The sequence below is a fragment of the Tyto alba genome, unplaced genomic scaffold (genome assembly GCF_018691265.1).
Source record: "Tyto alba isolate M040663 unplaced genomic scaffold, T.alba_DEE_v4.0 Super-Scaffold_6, whole genome shotgun sequence".
Taxonomy (NCBI): Eukaryota; Metazoa; Chordata; class Aves; order Strigiformes; family Tytonidae; genus Tyto; species Tyto alba.
This window is the reverse complement of record NW_024881327.1, coordinates 35,401,731-35,418,544: the sequence shown is the minus strand read 5'-3', so window position 1 is coordinate 35,418,544 and position 16,814 is coordinate 35,401,731. Positions and strand designations below refer to the sequence as shown.

At 38.9% G+C, this 16,814-nt stretch overlaps 1 protein-coding gene across 4 annotated transcripts in view; it reads left to right on the top strand.

Moving 5' to 3' along the window:
* Nucleotides 1–265: 265 nt before the first annotated feature.
* The window catches only part of TBC1D19 (TBC1 domain family member 19), a 54,556-nt gene continuing 38,007 nt past the window's right edge, over nucleotides 266–16,814 (top strand). The window contains exons 1-4 of one of the 4 annotated variants that reach the window (XM_042807611.1): nucleotides 266–456; nucleotides 10,740–10,812; nucleotides 13,486–13,531; nucleotides 15,316–15,391. In XM_042807611.1, coding sequence (XP_042663545.1) covers nucleotides 358–456; nucleotides 10,740–10,812; nucleotides 13,486–13,531; nucleotides 15,316–15,391 — 294 coding nt within the window. In that variant the 5' untranslated portion in view covers nucleotides 266–357. The remainder of the gene's footprint in view (nucleotides 457–10,739; nucleotides 10,813–13,485; nucleotides 13,532–15,315; nucleotides 15,392–16,814) is intronic. The other 3 variants (XM_042807612.1, XM_042807610.1, XM_042807613.1) reach the window with 3 other exon arrangements.

The window sequence follows — 16,814 nt, the reverse complement described above, 5'->3', positions numbered from 1 at the left end:
GGTGCTTTTATTTCACCAGAGCTGTAGGCAACCCTTATCCAGCCTAAGGTGTGCGTGGCCTGTGGGTTGGAGGAAGCCTGCTGGGCGCCCGGGGAGCTGAAGGCACCACCGGGGCGGTGTCCCCGCTGTCGCCGGCCCTGGGGACTCCGCGGGGCTCTGTGCCGGCCCGGCCACGCCGCCCCGCCCGGGTCACCACCGGCAGGGGGGAACCTTTCCGCGAGGCGCCGCTTTCCACCCGGCCGCGGAGGGCCGCCCCCCGCTCCCGCGGTTGCCGGGTAACGCCGGCTGCGGAGGTGGTGCGGCGGCGAAAGCGGCCCGGTGCGGCGGCGCGCCGGAGGGCCGGGCCGCCGCGTCGCGATGCTGGACCCGGACAGCGGGCTGTCCCTCACCATAGCGCGGATCGTGCAGCGGCTGAAGGGCTCCAGCCTTCACTCCCAGCTGGAGAGACAGGCCCGGGTGAGCCCCGACCTGGCGCTGTGCCCCCGGGCCCGCCTCCCTTTCCCACTCCCTCCACGGCTCTTTGTTCCCGGCGCTCGCACCCAGTGCGGCCTTCGCCGGGGCCCTGGCCGGGCCTCCCCCACCTCCCGCCCACCCCCCCCCCCCCCCCCCCCCCCCGCCCCGGCGGGGCCGAGGAGTGCTCTGCTTGGTGTCTAGTGCTGTATTTGTAGTTTCTCCCCTCGGGACCGAAGGATTTCGCGGTGAATAATGAAGACTGTCCTTTTGAAATCTCACTGCTTCCAGTAGTTCCTAAAATGAATCGTTGGCTTTTAAGTCTCTTATTTTGGAAAGCTTTAAATGACTCCCCCCGCCTTCCTCCTCCAGAGTGCTCCTGAGAAAGTGAGGGTTTGGTGAAAGGAAGTGAAAACAAGTGGAAAACACACATGAAAGTACATTTTTGTAGCTGGGAAAACAGTTGCTTTTTTATATTTAGTAACTAACCTGTACTTGGAACCAGATTTTCATATTTCATCTGAACTTCATTTAGGATGTTTCAGATTAAAATTGTGTCAATTTTCATTACCATAATAACATAGTAGCTGTGCTATAGCAGTTATTGCGCATTACTGAAATATTTTGGGTTAGCCTTTATAATACCTTGGGTTTTACTTATTTTTTTTTCACACAGTGCTTAAAATTGCACAGATTTGTTTTAGCATAAAATATCCACTATCTGCCTTAGTTTTGTTTGGTTTTTAAATGAAACATGATTTTCTTCTGTGAATGTCCCTAAAGCTTTCCACAGCAAGTGATATCACTGTGGGTCTTTTCTGTTTTGTTGTTTTGCTTTGTTTTTAAATTTGCTGATTTGGTCTCTAAATGCTTTATAAAATATATATCTCCTTTGCTCCTGTTGACTGACTGCTCTCTGAATATGTAAGCAAGCAAATGGGCATGACTTGAGGGGGACTGGAATTATAAAAAAAGTATAGCTGGTGGGTTCTGCTAAGTGTTGGGGAATTCGGCATCCCAAATAGATAGCCTGACACGAGGTGTGGAGAGTCAAGTTCAAGACCTTGTCCTCAATAAAGGCAGTGAACAGGACTCTCTTTTAACAACTCTGTTGCTGTTTATAATAAAACCTGTATTGACTCACTTCTGCATTCATTCTTTTGTCTCTGTCTCCTGTGAGGCCTGATTTCACAGTCATTTGATACTTTGCGTGTTTGTTTTGAAACATAAGGAAGCTTGGTGTTGTCAGGACTTGGCAGGGTGCTTAAGTGCTACTGGTGGATGGCTATTTTGTACAGCCATTTTCTACATGTGGACCCTCTGAAGACCTTAGCAGTGCCCTTCCATGGTGGTGTTTGATGTCTGAAAGGGTAGTTAAATGCCTGGATCCCTCCCTGACTCTATAGCATATCAATTTACTCAATACAAGCAGAAAATCTGCATAATCAAAGCATAAAGGTAACCTGTAAAACACAGTGTAATGACCACAGCCAAATCTGTCATGATAGCTTTGCAGAACACTGTTTTACAAATTTCTTGAAGAAAAAAAAAAGTGTATATAGGTCAGAAGATGATTCTAGTCATATGAAGTGCTAAGGAGAAAGAAAGTAAACAGGTCAACAAATATTCAAGTTGATTCTTAGAGTAGGTGTTTGAAGAGTTTGTAATAGAAGTTTAAATCTGAGGTATAGTTGAGTGTAGGGATCTGAAAGACGTGAAAATTTTTAGATTCATCAACTAGTGGATTTCTCAATGTAAAGAGTCATCTTTTGGAGCTTGTAGTTTAAATTAATAGGACCAAATGTGCAGGCTGTCAGGAATCTGTATGTTGTCCTTGATCCTGAATTTTTTTATTGACCTTGCATGCATTTATGTTCTTTCATGTACATCGTAGACTTGTTTTATTTATAATGCTTACATAATCCTGTTACTGCTATACTATGCAGTTGCAAAGGCCCTATCAGTGAGTTCCTTATCTTTGTCCATCCCTTAGCAGCTGTACAGACTTCTGAAGGTTTAGGAATTTTGCTACTCTGTATTAAATTAATGCTTGATTTCCCTCCCATTAAGTGAGGTATTTCTGAAGTTGTGTTACCAAATATGAAAATTTTTGCTATTGCTATGCATCATACCTGAACTCCAGTTTATTGATAGGACATGGTGGGTTTTTTGTCTGCTGGTTAACATTCAGTTTCTGAACAATGCTTAGTCTGCACTGGTTGAAATATTGATCTATAGGTGGTTCCTTTTTATATGATTTTTAAGCTATTTTCTGGGAAGCATACTGTATTTTGAGAAATCTGTTGGGGTAATTCATTAGAATAAAACTTACTGGCTTGAGTATTTATACTACAGCTGTATTTTACCTTTACAGTGATTGATATTTTTCTGTCAGTATAGAAACCAGCATTGCTGATACTCCTTCCTCAAAAATATTTGTCGTCTCTGAAAACATGAGAGTCAGAATGGACCATAACATCCATTATAATATTGCCTGAAATGTTTGAGAGGTCATGCAGTCTCACAAACAGTATTTTAACTATTAACAAAAATTCTGTTTTGTAAATTAATCTCTTCTTTTGATGTCTGGGAAGGAGAGCTCAAAATGAACAGTTTCTTTCACCAGTTAATAGAATTTGGGGGAAAACACAATATCCTGACATTATTTGGGAGAGGTGATAGAGTAGCCCTGTGGTTATGACTGATCACACCAGGGCTATGCTTGGCTGTCACTAAGAGCCTGAGCTATTGTCAAGGACTGTGATACACAATCTCCTTGAAATAAGTTTGCCATGGGCACTTAATGATTTGCTGTCACAGCTTTAGGTCTGGGGATACCAAGATAATCATGTTTTTGCCCTGAGGACTGAAGTACGGGTGGGGCCATATGCTTGTTAGTGATGATTTGGAAAATAAATATTAGGTTGATTTTGTATGCTGAGTTTTGATATATTGATAATGCGCCTGCAGTTAATACAGAGATTATTGCAGTGAAGAGTGTAAATGTGCCTGTTGTTTGCTTTGGAACTTCTTATGACCATATTTGTAGTGTGTTTGAAAGAAAAGAGTAACAGTTACAAAGAGCTAAAATATTAGATAGTAGCTTGTCAACAGGTAGAATTGCTGGTGGGGTTATTGGGGTATCAGAGGAGAGTTCTGATCTCAGTTTTTAGTCACGACTTTCACTGTGTGAGTTTGTAACCAAATTTGTTTGCTTTTGTTTTGATTTTTCGCTTCTGTTTTTGAAATTAAATGTTTTTAAGGCAAAAGTTATAGGTGGTTAGAAAACTGAGACACGAACAGCTTTGATCACAAAATGCAATTTGAAAACATTTATTTTGTGAAATCTTGCTAAAATTTTGCTTTAGGGAAAATCTTTGGCAGTGAACTGACAATAGAAATGGAACAGTTCAGAGTCATGAAAAAAGTGCTACCTTTTTAACACATTTTCATTTGCTGACAATTCAGAGACTTTTCATCATGTTTGAAAGAAGCTAGGCTTTATTAATCAATCTTAATTTTTTGTCCTCCGCAAACATCTAATAGAAATCAGTCTGACCGAGTTGTCTGGATCCTCTAGTGGCCAGGGACAAATAACAAGTAAAGTTTTTTACTAAAAGACAAACCACAAAACAATAAACAAACAAAAGCTTAAGTAGTTTGAACCTAAAGAATTTTTCTAAAAAGGAGATGAAAAAAAAAAGAAAGATAAAATGCTCAAATTATTTTTTAAATTGAACAAGAAAGACTCACAAGAAATCCCTCCATTATTTTCTGTGTAGATGTTCTCAGATCTGTTTCTTATAGGTATGTCTGTAGTAGGACAGCTTTAAGGAGAACTTGGAGGTAAACAGGATAATGGCTGTCAAAGTAGGCTAAAAGTGGTAACTTGAGTGTAAGAATCAGCCATGATACCATATCCCACCCCACTCTGTCAATTAAGTTTTGGGAGTGAGGAAAGACTTTAGGAGGTACCTGAAGGTTTAAACAAGGTGTGGAGAGGAGATGTGGTAGGATATGTCATGATCAAAATGACTGTCCAGAGGAGAGGACTCTACCATCACTCTTTGAGCAGACCTGTGACTAGTATCAGGAAGGTGTAAAGAAAATATTAATGAATGTGGGAGGTAAGGAACTTCACAAGTCTTCAAATTGGGCAAAGAGGGAGAGGAGTTTGCTTTGGGAGTGCTAAGAACATTGCAGCTGGGGTATTGCCCGACTGTGCTTCTAAAGGGAGTACAGGTAAACATCTTAGAATAATAGAAGATAGCTGAGGATATTAGTTTCATGACGTTTTTCTCCAACAGTTAAAAAAATAAATTGATACTGATCCTTACTTAAGTAAAAGATCAAATTAAGAAGGAGAATGTTTCTGTGAAATGTAGCACTTATTTAATAAAACTTAGAAAATAAATGTAGGCTCATGAGTCATCATAGGTAATTAATGACTCGTTTTTGTGCACTGTATTTAACAAAGGCCTTACTATCCTCTACTGATAGAGCTTGTACTTTGGTTTAAATGGTTCAGCAGTAACATTTGCAGTACAGTGAATTTTAAATTGAATGCAGTTGTGTAGACATTGAACAGATTATGGAGTTCAGAAGCAATGCAATCTTGATTCGCAGACTTTTTTTTTCAGTAGTGTAGATTATATGTTTTACCTTGTGTGTGTATGTATTTTATTTGCAGCACTAATTTTATATTCAAATAAAACCTAGAAGATTTATTAAAACATCAAAATTATATTATTAAAAAAGTATCCTGCTTATCTTGTAAGAGAATGTAACCTTTGAAGCTGTATATTCCTCTGTGAGGCTAATTGAAGCTCTCTGTTTCAACTGCTAGGTTATTTTTACTTGTATAAGAAAGTTCACAGTACTTTTCCCCTTAGTGTAATTACCGTAGAAATGTAGAGGGGTTGGAAAATTGTCAGTGTAATCAGGGTTTTACACTTACTGAAATTTGTTTAGTTATGTTCAGAATGATCCCTCTTTCTGTTACAGAAACCTATAAACCAAAACCAAAATCACTCCCTTAAATTTGCAGGATTTTAAATGCTTAGAAAGTGTTTATGTTGAAATTGTTGTGTTTGTACTCAAAGTGCTTTTTATCAAGTCGGCTTGATCCTGATAAAATCTAGTAATGTCAGAATGGAGTATGTGAGAAAAGGTGAATGTTTTTTACCTGTCATTGAGTTTACTTTTGCTAAAGTTGGACTATATTTGGGGTAGTGTGCTCTATTGTAATTTGGGAAATAATAATGAAAGCTAAAAACATGGTGCATTTGTGCAAAATCATAATGTATCATAATAAATTCTCGAAGACTGTGCATACTTATCTAAAACAAAAAGACTTTGGAGAGAAATTGTAGTGGATAGCCTGTAAAAAGATTTAGATTGTGTAAAGTTATTTGCAGAACTGTTTGCAGCAGGATAAAAATATGCGTTCACCTGATACAGTTCCACATTTCAGTGTAGTTGGATCACTTCTCTGCAGTGTTTATTCTTGTTGAGAAAAGAAATAGTTTAACACAGGAGTTATGCTGGAACACTTTGTTCTGTCAAGCCTCCTCTTTATAGTATGTTGCTGGTCCTCTAGCTATTTTCCTATACTTCTTTGAGCACTCTGCCTTGATGGCTCATCTGTCCTCTTGAATGATCAATGCTGCTCCAGTCATGATGGATGACTGAATGCCGTTTCCAAATTTAGATGCTAATTTGCAAATAGATATGTCTCTATGTTCAGTTGTTCTACGAATCAATTTACTATGCCCACCAACTCTTTCCACCTTGCGCTGTGCTATCCTTTTGCTTGCTTTCAGCCAGAGCAGTGTTAAGTCTCTGGACTTTCTTCCATCTTGGCATCCACATACAGAAAGCGTAATACATTTAGAGTATCACTTATGATGGTGACTGCCCAGATCTCAGCAGGATACCTTGCCAATATCAAAGGCAAAGAAGATGTGCACAAAGGATTGCTAGTTGTACCTTAGCCATCATTCAGAAGGTTTGGCAAAATTTTGAAAGTCTCAGAACTATCCTTTCTCTTCTGTACAGCTGAAGGACAAGAGGGTGCCAAGAAATGCTGTAATGATAGCTTGTTTTATGAAGGAATGTCTAAAAGCCAGTTACTTCTTGATTTGCAAGAAGCTGACCAAGACTGTAGGCGAACATGGACACCCAATGCCTGAACCCTGGTGCCCTATCCATAAGAATATGCACAATGCCAGTTATGCGGGAAAAGGAACTGGTAGGCATTAACTTTTATTAAAAATCATTTGTTATTGCTTGCTGCAGAGTCTGTAGTTATACCAGGTGTATGCTGCATTTTGATCATGCAGGCAATTAATTCACTTCGTAAGTACAAATCTCATCAATGTGTTTTTTCCCCAGTAATCCTTAGTTGGTCATTTTTATCGTTGTAAATCGTAGTAATTCTTTTTATATAAATAAAATTTTAGCAACATATTTTTCATTTTACCTAGAATTTATATTACGAAAAGTCAAAGGAGACTTAGGCAATATGTTGTACCAAGCAGTTTACAGCAACAAACCCTACCTAAAATATAAACACCTAAATGTATTTTGCAATGTAGTACAACACAGAAATAAGTTAGATCCGTTAGTCCAAAGGGAATATAAAAGTATGTGGGAGACCTGGTCTAGTAATTTTGGAACATCAGCTCTGCTAAATGTCCTCGACTCCTACATTTAGTTCCCATAAACACCCATATAAATTCCAAAGAGGTACCATTCTGTTAAGTTACAGCAAAAGAATTCTGAAGGGATTTCCTTTCACCTACTGAAATAAGTATTTTCTTCTTTGGTTATGTTATACAGAGCTAGGTTATGTTCTTCTCTGTTAGAACTGGCTGCAGCCGCTAGCTGGACCGTCTGCCAGATTCTCACCTTTCGGTATCTTATTTGTGATTTGAAATCTGATCAGCAATCCAGTATGCAATGAGTCCGTAACAGTTACAGTTTATGTGACTCTGTAGCTCTGCTTAGCACTGTAGGAATGTATTGATCATAATCCAGAAGTAAACAAAAGGAAAAATGGAAATGGGAGGAGGCTTTGGCAATTGCATCCTGATATGGCAAAAGCGGGGACAGAAGTGCCCCCATAATTTGAGGGGGAATTTTCATGTTTCTTATATGAAAATTTGTCTCACTGGAGCATTTTGCAGTAAAGAGAAGGAAAAAGACACAGAAAGAGGCTAAAAAGAAAAGGTTTGCTAAATTAAAGATTACCATAGAAATATTTGCTGCAGCAGGGCTAGGAACAGTGAAATAGAATTTGCTGAATTAATGGGCATGAAGAGGTAAAGGTAACTGGTGGAGATTGATGCACTAACATCCTTGGAGAAAGTTTTCCCCAAAGTGCGGTCCTGTTTCCTTTTCAACTGCCACCCTGCTGCATACAAGAGTCACTGTTTTTTTGTTCTGAAGCTGGGGAACAGACTCTGCTGGGAACAGCAGTTTACAAGAAAGTCCTCTGTTGTATCTTTTGGCCTGACAGGGAAAATGGAAGGTTGTATGTGTGGACTGAACTCCTTTATTCCCCCTAATGCAATATACCGTATCAATTTCCAGAATTTCCAGGAAACCACCTAAAAAAGAAAAAACAGGTCATCAGTGTAAGGGAAAGAAAGAGTTTTCACAGAACAAGTTTGATAAAGGAGGAGTGATTCACACCTAGCCTGTGCCTTGGCCAGAATATAAGCGGTCCTTTTGTTAACTGTGATGACCCAGTACTTGGAACTAGTTTTAGGTGGATGGAGATACCAGAAGGCTTGGGGAACCTGAACTTTTGACCTTTTCATCTTAGTACATTTGCGTGATGAGCTCATACATATTAACTTCTCCACCCTGGAGAGAGCCAAGGTTCATTTCCATGAACACGCGATGTATGAACACAGAGATGAAGAGGCATGTCGGTAGGCGGTTTGGGAAGTCTGTAGGGCCTGTAGTACTCAACCAGTGAGAAATCAGGGGAGGGAATTTATGGTCTGGAGACAGGGATATAAACCATTGCATGGTGGTCGCTAGGCACGTCCACCTGGTGGGGCGCCCGGTCTTGCAAGAATGTAATAAAAAGTGCTTCACGGCGCATCCTGAGCCGTTGATAATTGGCAATTGAGCGTTTTCTCACATCAGTATGAGTGTCAGACCTTCCTTAATGAGCCTAGAGCTCACAAATTTTAGAGATGAGTGAACAGCACAGAATTAAAATACTGTTCTCCTGATTGAACTTTTGTTACTTCTTGCACCATTTACACTGTCAAGACAACCCACTTTTTAGTAGATTGTAAAGATTTTTTTTTTGGTTATGATTCATCATCTGTCAGTGAGTTGTATTTGTGAGGGTTTTTTTGCATATCTAAAAAGGATTTCGAAGCATGTGTATCAGGCCCTACAGGTAAACGTGCCATGGACCTTGGCCCAGGAGACAAAGTTGAACATTTACAAAAGCATGCTCAAAAACTTCTGAGGAACAGTAAGACACAATCTGCCCAGTTTAATGCATGATATTTAAATTTCATATAGGAGAGGTACAAACCCACTGCCTTGCAGTAGAAAAATATTAAACTCAGTCTGGCATACGTCAGTCTAAAACGGACGTAGGACTTTCCATCAGAGTAGGGTCAGAAGGATTCATTCATGAAATAGTCCTTGAGGCTGTTGCTTAAGAGGGTATTCTGTGAGCTGCGTGAGAACTCCCATGAAAACCTTTCTTTGTTTCCCTGCAATTGGAAGTGATCCTTTGCCAGCTTTTACCGTTGTGCTGAACAGAATATGTGTTTGTCATTTGACATGAGAGTTATGCAACTCACCACACCTTATGGTTTGTGCTTATGATCACCTTTCTTTCTCAGAAAGCATGCTTACAGTCTCTTTGCTATTGCAGTCAATAAACCAAATATAAAAGTCTTCCTTACTTGTAATGATGAGGTGACTTAAAATAACAGAAATATGGATGCTATCAGTTTCTGCATTATTGGCCATTCCTCCTTTCAACTAGGGAAAATGGAAAGGTTACCTTAAAATTCTGCATTGATAGTTCATCTAGACCAACTTTACCAGCAAGCTGTGCAGCACAGCAAATACCCTTTTCCATGTATAAACTGTAAGGCAAGTGATAGGATTGTGGAGTTTTTTAGTTGTGTGTGATGGACCTAAAACATACCATGCTGTCAACAGTGCTGTTAGGGCTGGCAAACTTCACAAGCTAGTGAAAGTTTATTTTTAATAGCAGCATAACTTACTGCAAGAGAATCAGCAGCTGATATGTTTGGAGCATATTGCTGAGTAGCTTTTGGGAAGAGATACCTTACATTTCTAGGTAAATGATGTGGCCATATGCTTCTAACATATGCCGTGAGCTGTCATGACAGTGGAGTAAGTTGCACACAGATCTCCCAGTGTTATTTTCAAGTTAGTGGCCAGGGTTGCTACTCTTTTCTAAACCTCTTGCGTTATCCTCTGGTGTTAATTGGCTATCGCCATACTCCATGTTTAGGAAAATATGTATGAGAAGTCCTGAGATTGTGATTGTTGTCCTTTTGGACCTCGGTGGTCTATTTTTTTTTCTCCTCTTGGTTTAGCTATAGAAGAAGGAGATGCTGTGGCAGCTGTTCCAGCTGTTGCTGAAAAATCTGCGGCACCATCTGTGTGGTAGTGTCATGGTATGGTTGTAAAGCTGGTTGGTGCCTAATTGTCTGTGTCAAGTGTATTTCATTACAAGAGGATGTATATACCTGGTAGTCACAGCTGCAGTGGGGAATGTTTGGTCCAGTTTTTATTTGATGTTTGAAAATGGCATTTCTTATCTGAAAGAGGTGAACAGTGGGAGTTTAAATGAGAAGTTACGGAACATTTGCTGTTTGATTCTTTCATGTACAATACAGTGAGTAGCTTCTAGTTATTTACTTGGGTACCCTATGAGAAGTCCTTTAATATGTAGAGTCTAGCATTTGTGCTAAGTATGTGGGGTACTTGCTCAGAGTATTAAGCACATATGTCACTGTATACTCTGTCTCCCTTCTCTCTCCTTCCCCACATACAGTTTTTAGCACTGATGTAAAAGCAAAGACATCAAGTGAGGAAGAAGTAGGCTGATTTTTTTGGCTGCAATTACCATTGTCAAGTTAGTAGGAAGCAGTTTGCTTTGTGTGTAACATTAAGTATGTATGTTTCTGATTTAATGACTTAAAATATGCAGTTTACTTCCTTTTTAGTGCTTGCTTGATGCTTATTTATTTATTCATTTATTTATTTCTTTGTATCAGGTTAGCCTACACAAACCAGAAATTAAACTGGAATCACTAAAAGAAGATATTAAGGATTTTCTGAAGACATCAGGTTTGTTATATTTAATTGATACATTTATGAACAATATAGATCTACATAAGGCCATATGTGACATAGATGATGAAAATAATAGGTAGCAGGTTGGTATCTTGTTGCTGACAGTAATAAGAAGCAGACATTCAGTAATTCCAGATTACTAAACAAGATAGAGGAAATTAAAAGGGAAAAAGTTCTTCGATTCCAGCAGCATTTTGAAAAACACGCTAAGCAAAGAAGTGATTTTATCATTTTATAAGATACTGGTAATTTTTTTGAAAGTTTTGAATGATCATAGAATCACAGAATGGTTTGGGTTGGAAGGGACTGTAAAGATCATCTAGTTCCAACCCCCCTGCCATGAACAGAGACACCTTCCACTAGACCAGGTGGCTCAAAACCCCATCCAACCTGGCCTTGAACCCTTCCAGGGAGGGGGCAGCCACAGCTTCTCTGGGCAACCTGTGCCAGTGCCTCACCACCCACACTGTAAATAATTTCTTCCTTATATCTAATCTAACTCTTTCAGTTTAAAACCATTACTCCTTGTCCTATCATGACATTCCCTAATGAAGTCCCTCCTCATCTTTCCTGTTGCCCCCTTTAAGTACTGGAAAGCTGCTGTAAGGTCTCCCCAGACCCTTCTCTTCTGTGGGCTGAACAACCCCAACTCTCTCAGCCTGTCCTCATAGGGGAGGTGCTCCAGCCACCTGACTGTTTTTGTGGCCTTCTTCTGGACCCACTTAAGCAGGTCCATGTCCTTCTTATGTTGGGGGCCCCAGAGCTGAACACAGTACTCCAGGTGGGGGGGCTCATGAGAGCAGAGAAAAGGGGGAGAATCACCTCCCTCAACTTGCTACTCACACTTCTATTGATGCAGATTGGGATATGGTAGGCTTTCTGGGCAGAGAGTGCCATCGTTGATATTCCATCATCTAATACCTGCAAGTCCTTGTCTGCAGGGCTGCTCTCAAGCCACTCATCACCCAGCCTGTATTTGTGCTTGGGGTTGTCCTGACCTGTGTGCAGGACCTCGCACTTGGTCTTGTTGAATTTCATGGGGTTTGCATGGGCCCACCTCTCAATCCTGTCCAGGTCCCTCTGGATGGCATCCCTTCCCTCCAGCATGTTGACTGCACCACACAGCTTGGTGTTGTTGATGAACTTGCTGAGGGTGCACTCAATCCCACTGTCCATGTTGCCAACAAAGATGTTACACAGCACCAGTCACAACACCAACTCCTGAGGTATGCCACTTGTCACTGCTCTCCCTTTGGACATTGAGCTGTTTACTGCAGCTCTTTGAGTGTGACCATCCAGCCAATTCCTTATCCATCGAGTGGTCCATCCATCAAATCCATGTCCCTCTAATTTAGAGACGAGGATGTTGAGTGGGACAGTGTCAAATGCTTTGCAGAAGTCCAAGTAGATGATGTCAGTTGCTCTTCCCTTATCCACCAATGCTGTAACCCTGTTGCAGAAGGCCACCAAATTTATTGGGCACAATTTGCCCTTAGTGAAGCCATGTTGACTATTATCAGTCACCTCCTTATTTTTCATGTGCCCTAGCATAGTTTCCAGGAGGATCTGCTCCATGATCTTGCTGGGCACAGAGGTGAGACTGACTGGCCTATAGTTCTGTGGGTCTGTCTTTTTTCCCTTTTTAAAAATGAGGGTTATGTTTCCCCTTTTCCAGTCAGCAGGAACTTCACCAGACTGCCATGACGTCTCAGATATGATGGGTAGTGGCTTAGTCACTTCATCATCCAGTTCCCTGCCCGGATGCATCTTATAGTTCCCATGGAATTGTGCACCTTCAGGTTCCTTAGATCGTCTTGAACCAGATCTTCTCCTACAGTGGTTGGTTCCTCATTCTCACAGTCCTTGCCTTTTCATTCTGCATCTTGGGCAGTGTGGCTGGAGCACTTGCTGGTGAAGACTGAGGCAAAAAAGTCCCTCAGTACCTCAGTCTGCTCCATATCCCAAGTAACCAGGTCTCCCACTTCCTTCTGGAGAGAGCCTATGTTTTCCCTAGTCTTCCTTTTATCACTGACCTACCTATAAAAGCCTTATTGTTGCCCTTCACATTCCTGGCCAGAGTCAATTCTGTCAGTGCTTTGGCTTTCCTAACCTGATCTCTGGCTGCTCGGACAATTTCTCTTTATTCTTCACAGGCTATCTGTCCTTGCTTCCATCCACATACAAGAGTTCAGTCAGTTCTGAAAATGGAAATTAACATTCATGGAGGTAGTCTTGAAAATTTTACCCTTAGTTAAATTTACAATTTCCATTGGAAGTTGTAGGCTATATAAGTATAATGTGAAGATTTGATGGTAAGTGATAAAAAATTTATATTATAATAATCAGGAACACTGTGTCTGCTAATATTTATAGTTTTAATTATATGATGGCTTTTTTAAAATAGCATATAATTATTTAACCAAAACAGTGTTGTAATTATTTGAACAGTAGATGGGAATAAAAGATATTCAACCTTTATACAGGTCTCAGCTTGCAGTTTTTCCTATCTTAATTAGATTAAGGTTTCTTCATCTCTTGTGTCTGTCTGGCAGGTAGACATGAATTGAGACAGGACAGAAAACTCTAGTGACTGCAAAGTAACCTCTGATTCATATTGTTAGTATTAATTCCTAAAGTTGTCTTCTGGATATCTTTTTATTTTAACAGGTTGGGAAAAGAAGCTTCAGAATGCTGTTTATAGTGAACTCAATGTGTGAGTTTATTTAACATTTTTATTTAAGAAGTTCTTCTCACGTGATTTACTTCTGATTCATTTGTATATATAGGTGTATTATGTGTTACTATTATCTGCAAGATCTCTCATACCAGGGGTACCCGCTTAATCTGTTCTTAAAGTGCCATTATTTCTTTTTCAGCCTATTGAAAATATTGGACCCAGGTACATTTTAAAGAATAAGTGAAACAAGTATCACCAAATTTTTTAGTTACTTTAGTAATTTCTTTGTTGTTTTACTTCCAACTGTAGCAACAGTCATAATATAATTCTTATGTAGCTGAGGTAGTTGCTGCAAACGAATTTTAATTATTTTCACATGTTTATGACAACATTGCACATATTTGTTGTATTAACTATTTTTAAAAATCTTTAAGATATTAGATCTCCAGAATTATCAGATCAGTGCTCATCATGCTTAGCAAATAGTTATAAACACACTGAAATTTGTGAAATCTCGTTGTTATTGTTGTTGAGTAAACTTTGGATTAGACTTCTGGGAAGCATAAATTGCATTTACATTCTGGCAAGGTGGGAAGGTGAATTTCATAACAGATACAGCCATAAATGCAACTATATATTAAGAAATGTATATGCAAATCGATTTGTGCTAATTTAAGTAAGCTTGTTAGAGTTACCAGTTTAGAACAATGTGTCCTAGTAGTACGAGGGACTCAATTCAGCAAAATACTTGTAAATGTATCTGTTAGTAAGGATTCATCTTCATCGTATCTTTCAAGAGAAAAATATTTACCTGTGGTTTAGACTAATGCTTATGTTTTCTTTGAGTTTGTGAAAGTAAGCTGCAAAATAATGAAATCAGCTCTGGAAAATTGAAATTAACTAAGAGTACCATGATTTCATGAGCATTGTGGAAAAGGCAAGAAACAGCATTGCTGAAATCTGTTAGTACTGATTCCATTTTACACATAGGCAGAGTTGTCCAGCACAAATTAGCAGCAAGTACAAGAATGACCTTACCAACTAAAAATGGGAAGAAATTTGGTGAGGGTTTCCCAAAGTCATATGATAGGAACTGATTGAATATATTTAAACAAATGAAAATTGGGGCTAATTATTAGAGATTTGTGTAAATTTTGTTTCCTGAAAGACATTTGAGACACTTAAAATTAAACTGGATAAGTTGTTTGTCAATAACTCATTGGAAATAATCTGCACTACTGGAAGACAAATCAGTGGTCTGTTTTTTGTTTTTTTTTATTTTTGTTCCAGCTTTTATGTTTTGTGATAATGCAGTTTATGAATAGATATTCAACTTTACTTCAGTCAACACCACAGAGTTTTAATTGCTTTGGACATGTACATGTTCAATATTGATTTGTAAAAGGAAAAAAACTAAAAATATATTGTCTCCTGAAAAAATATATCCTGGATAGTGAAAGTTCCAGGGAGGCATAAAGATGGCATGATTTGAAAAGGATACACTTTTAAAATGTCTGATTTGTTCCTAGAATTATTTGGTTTTGTTTTACAAATATGTGAAATTATGAGGAAGTATTGTTTCTAATGTAAGAAGTACTCATGTTGAAATGTTACTAATACTTTCATATCTTTATATTGTTTGTGTCCATAGGAAAGGATGAGGAAGAAATAAAAATAATGTTTATTTTTAGTTTTGATCAACATACCTGGTAGTTTAACTAGTGCTCTCATGAAAGAAGTTGAGTTTAGGTTTACAAATATAGGATTGATTTAGCAAAATAAAAATCTGGACATTTAAATTATACTATAATTTCTTTAAGGTTTCCTTCGCCCTGTCATCCTGCAGCACCACCTGAGCATATGAAAGAACCATTAGCTTATATGAGGAAAGCACAGGTTGGTTGTTATCTATTTTGCTGTTCATATCAGATCTGTGATTAGACTATTTGAGATTTACCCTGTATAAAATTATTGTACAATTTCTAGGTTTTATACCTTGGGGAAAACACAGATTTTTAATAGCATCAAAGTTAATAATAATGTTGTATATGTGGCATTTTACATACATACAAAAAATGCTCAGGTAATTCTCCAGCCACGAAAGAAGCAGGATATAGTGGCAGGTAGGTGAATATTGTAGAATAGAGACAATGTGAAATATATCAAGGAGAAGAATTTGATTTTGTTGGGAAGAAGGAAAAGTGTAACTATCGGTCTTTTCACTTAGAATTACAAAAATACTATTTTGAAGAGACACAGGCAGTCAGTTTCACAATGAAAGACAACAGGCTGAAAAAAAAGTGAGATCTTCAGAAAGAAGAGATGTACTTAGTACTTGTAAATATGAAAGAAAGATGAAAAGTATGGAGCTAAGGAGCTTAAGGCATACTGAAGGAGAATAAGAGAAATGGGACTATACAAGATTAAATGAGAATTTTTGGTGCCAGTGAAAAAAATACTTTTGCTTCATTGGTTTTATTGTTTTCACCAATATATGCCATTTGAAATAAATTTTTTAAATCCACCTAAAAATGTAAAAAAAATGCTTCAAGTATATGATCTAATGAAAATATCTGCGGTAAGGATAAAATTGTATTTAACTCAGCTGTGCCTAGAAATATACTGTGGTATTCTTTTACAAGTTATTCAACAAATTGTATTACTCTTTCAGTCATATTGTTGTGTAGTCCAATCAGTCTTATCTTGCTGTCCTTGGTTTCAGTCTTTAGCATCTGGGGACAAAGACTGTATTAAACAATTTTTCTTCTGTGGTGTGAAATGTAATGCCACAATTTACTGCCTGAAAATAATCACTCTTATCAGTTTACTAATGCAAAAACCACAGAGGTATATCTATGTGTATGTTTGTCTAAACCAGTTTCTCTGGTTTATAAAGGTGTTTACAATTCTTATTGTAACCAATATTTTTATTTTTGTGTGGAAAGGACTGTTTTTCTGATAGTTTAGGAATGAGTAGGAGGAGTCCTGTCTTTGCTCGTTTCAAAATTTCATAGCCCGATTTCAAAGCGTACTAGGCATCCATATCATCTGGGGTCAGATAACCCTGGTAGGCAGCTCAGCCACCCTCTCACTCCTCACCGGTGCAAGGCGGGAGAGAATGGGAAGGGCAAAAGTGAGAAGATTTGCAATAAAGACGGATTAAGACAGTTTAATAGGTAAAGTGAAAGCTACATGTGCCAGCAAAGCAAAATAGGAATTCATTCACTACTTCCCATCAGCAGGCAGATGTTCAGCCATCTCCAGGAAAGCATGGCTCCATCACGCATAACAGTTACTTGGGCAGACAAACACTGTGACT